Source organism: Cyprinodon variegatus, unplaced genomic scaffold (genome assembly GCF_000732505.1).
Source record: "Cyprinodon variegatus isolate N-32 unplaced genomic scaffold, C_variegatus-1.0 Scaffold18, whole genome shotgun sequence".
In the NCBI taxonomy this organism is placed as follows: domain Eukaryota; kingdom Metazoa; phylum Chordata; class Actinopteri; order Cyprinodontiformes; family Cyprinodontidae; genus Cyprinodon; species Cyprinodon variegatus.
In genome coordinates, this window is record NW_015150471.1 from 143798 (window position 1) to 146520 (window position 2723).

Genomic DNA, 2723 nt, shown 5'->3' on the forward strand with positions numbered 1-2723 from the left:
TCATAATTTCGTTTTGTTAAATTTGGATTATAGGAATAAAAATGAGAACAGGAAACTATCTATGCAGAGCCTGAATCACTGACCTTATAGCTGGAGCTTTTGAGAACAAGGTAGCCCTTCTCAATGAGGTCAAAGGTGAGTTTGAGGTACAGGTAGGACCCCTGGCTGAGGGCCTTCAGGTGGCCGCTGAGTTTGCCGAAGGTGGTGTTGTCCATCTTGCCGTTGAGTGAGATGTTGTTCTGGATCTCTGGGCTGCTGTGGATGCGGTGCAGGATGTAGCCCTGCAGGTCCTGGTCTATGGCGTCGTTCTCCTCCAGGCTGTCCAGGGAGATGCGATGAAATGGCAGCGCGTTGGTGATCTCCTGCAAAAAAAGGTAAAAAACAAAATAAATGTAGTTAATCATAATAATGCTCTAACGTCTACCTCTCTGGGATGATATTTTTTGATATATTGGACCGAAACGATGCGAAAGCTGTGTGTTCTTTTTACCTGTAGTGTTGTTCTGACTGTCACCACTAGTTTGAGCCAGGGAGGGAACTTGTGAATGGTTTTGGTGAGAAAGGACACGACGGTGTCTCCATAGTCCGGTTTGTGGAACTCGGCTTCATTGAGGCCGTCGATGAGGATGATGAGGTCTTCCTCAGTGTTGATTTTCCTCTCTAAAAATAAAAATAGATGTTAAATTACAGCATTACACACAGATTATACATCTAGTTATTAAATTATGACAGTTTAACCCTCAGTGAAATCCTTTAAAAATCAACATTTCAAGCCAGTAGTGTTATTGGATTCCAGGACAAGACCTTATTACCTTTATAACATTAAAAAAATATGGATATTTTGATGGAAAAAAATGTATGTCAGTGTAATAACAGGAAACGCAAACCTGCCCGAATATTTTAAGAAAAATAACAAAAGTGCTTCTATAAGAAATTCATGAAAAACACTCTGAGAGGAATGCAGGAATGTTTTTTTTAATGTACACTGTCCCTGTCAAATATATAAATCAATTAAATTAGATTAAATGTTCTGGGATTTTGTGTTTGGACATAATCCTCTTTAGTTTTTAGTTGTATTTTTTTTAAAGTTACAGATAAAAGCTCAATATAAGTTTTTTGTTTTTCTGCCTTTCTTATCTATTATATGTTCAATTGCAATTATAGAGAAATAAAACATTTGGAAATAACTGATTCTTTCCCTTAAAAAACAAAACATGAAATGTTGCATATTATTTAGCTAACTAGCTTCATAAACTATGTTGTACAATAAAAATCCAAATGCTTTATTCAGAAGATGAAGTTTTTTTAGGCTTTGGCGTCTTACCCTTGTAAAGTGCATCCAGGGGCTCCAGGACCCCCCTCCTGAAGGACGCCAATGGGTCCTGGACGCAGGAGCGCAGACTCAGGACGCTCTGCAGGTGCGGCTCCCTCAGCAGCTGCTCCCTGTAGGCCACCAGGTGCGGCGAGCGGCACAGCAAGGCCGCGACATTGTGCACAAACTCCGGCACCAAGCAGGTGTAGGCGTTGTCTGCCTGGCAGTAGTGGTAAGCCACCACCTGGGGGCGACAGAGAAGAGGGAGGAAACCGCAGGTCGGTTAATAAAGAGACCCGGATTCATCTGCAGCTCTGCTGACCTTTACCAACCTTTGATGGTTAGAAAACGTATTAAAGATCAGTGCTGAGGAGGACGTCTCTACTTTTTAAGCTTTCTGAGTTGGCAAAGAGTCGACTTGATGCTGGATGAACGCAGAATAATGAAATATAATACTTGTTGTTTCCCTGTAAGGCTTAAAGCTATTAATAATTCAGAGCTGCAGGCTGATTCCCAGTCAGCTCACGCATGTGCGAGATGACTGTGGCACGACGGAGTCAAGTGTTAAACAGTCGTATTTCACAGCTACGTAGTGAAAAGCATGATCGGATGAAAGGGTGAATGAACTGGGAGAAATCATCCAAGGATGTAAAGCGGATCTGAAGGTGGAGCTGGGTTTTATCAGACAAAATGGCAGCAGGTGTGACGGACAATCTGAAACCCAGAGGTGGTGGCATTGATCAGAGGGCAGACGGACGGGGGAGGGGGGGAGGGGCTCATTAAATGAAATGCTAATTTTTGGTCACAGTGGAATAAATGGTTTTAAAACAAAAGGAGTGAAAAAGGGGGTGAGTTCAATTATTAATGCCAAGAGTTAACAAGATCTAATAGCCTGGCTGGGAAATGGCTTTCTTCAGATATAAATATTTTATAAGGCTCCTTGGCAAAGTTGTTTTTTCTTTTTTAAACACATCTGCATAATACAGCAGGCTGGGACCGGGCGGTGCAGATGGTCCAGCAGCAGGGAAAATAGGAGGATGGAGGAGAAAAGGCTGACTGATAGAACAACAGGGAAAGATGGTGGAGCTTTATGCAGACGAGCTTCTATGACTGAACAGGAGGCAACCAGGAGCAGCAGAGAGAAAGTTTAAAGTAGATCCTCAACTTTTCCAATTTCCTTTTCAGTTTGAAAGATGGTGGCCGTTTCTCAATATGCGTTCTTGAGCGTTCTCGTGTGCTCGTGACGCAGTCATCAGCCTCAGCCCGAGTACCGTTCCAATTCTCGAGAACGCACCAAATCCCCGGATGTTGTTCTCGCCCCGCCCTCTTTATCGAGCACGCATCAGAGCAGACTTGTGCGTTCTTCAGACTGACCGCTTTCCCAGAATGCCCCGCGGCCGCAGCTTGATTC

General features: G+C 43.3%; 1 protein-coding gene across 9 annotated transcripts in view; it reads right to left on the reverse strand.

Moving 5' to 3' along the window:
- tanc2 (tetratricopeptide repeat, ankyrin repeat and coiled-coil containing 2) overlaps window positions 1-2723 on the reverse strand; it is a 322680-nt gene that overhangs the window by 33095 nt on the left and 286862 nt on the right. For all 9 annotated transcript variants that reach the window (XM_015387935.1, XM_015387920.1, XM_015387913.1 and 6 more), the window contains 3 exons: window positions 1325-1556; window positions 491-660; window positions 84-362 (listed from right to left, as the gene is read on the reverse strand). In XM_015387935.1, the coding sequence (XP_015243421.1) occupies window positions 84-362; window positions 491-660; window positions 1325-1556 (681 nt within the window). The remainder of the gene's footprint in view (window positions 1-83; window positions 363-490; window positions 661-1324; window positions 1557-2723) is intronic.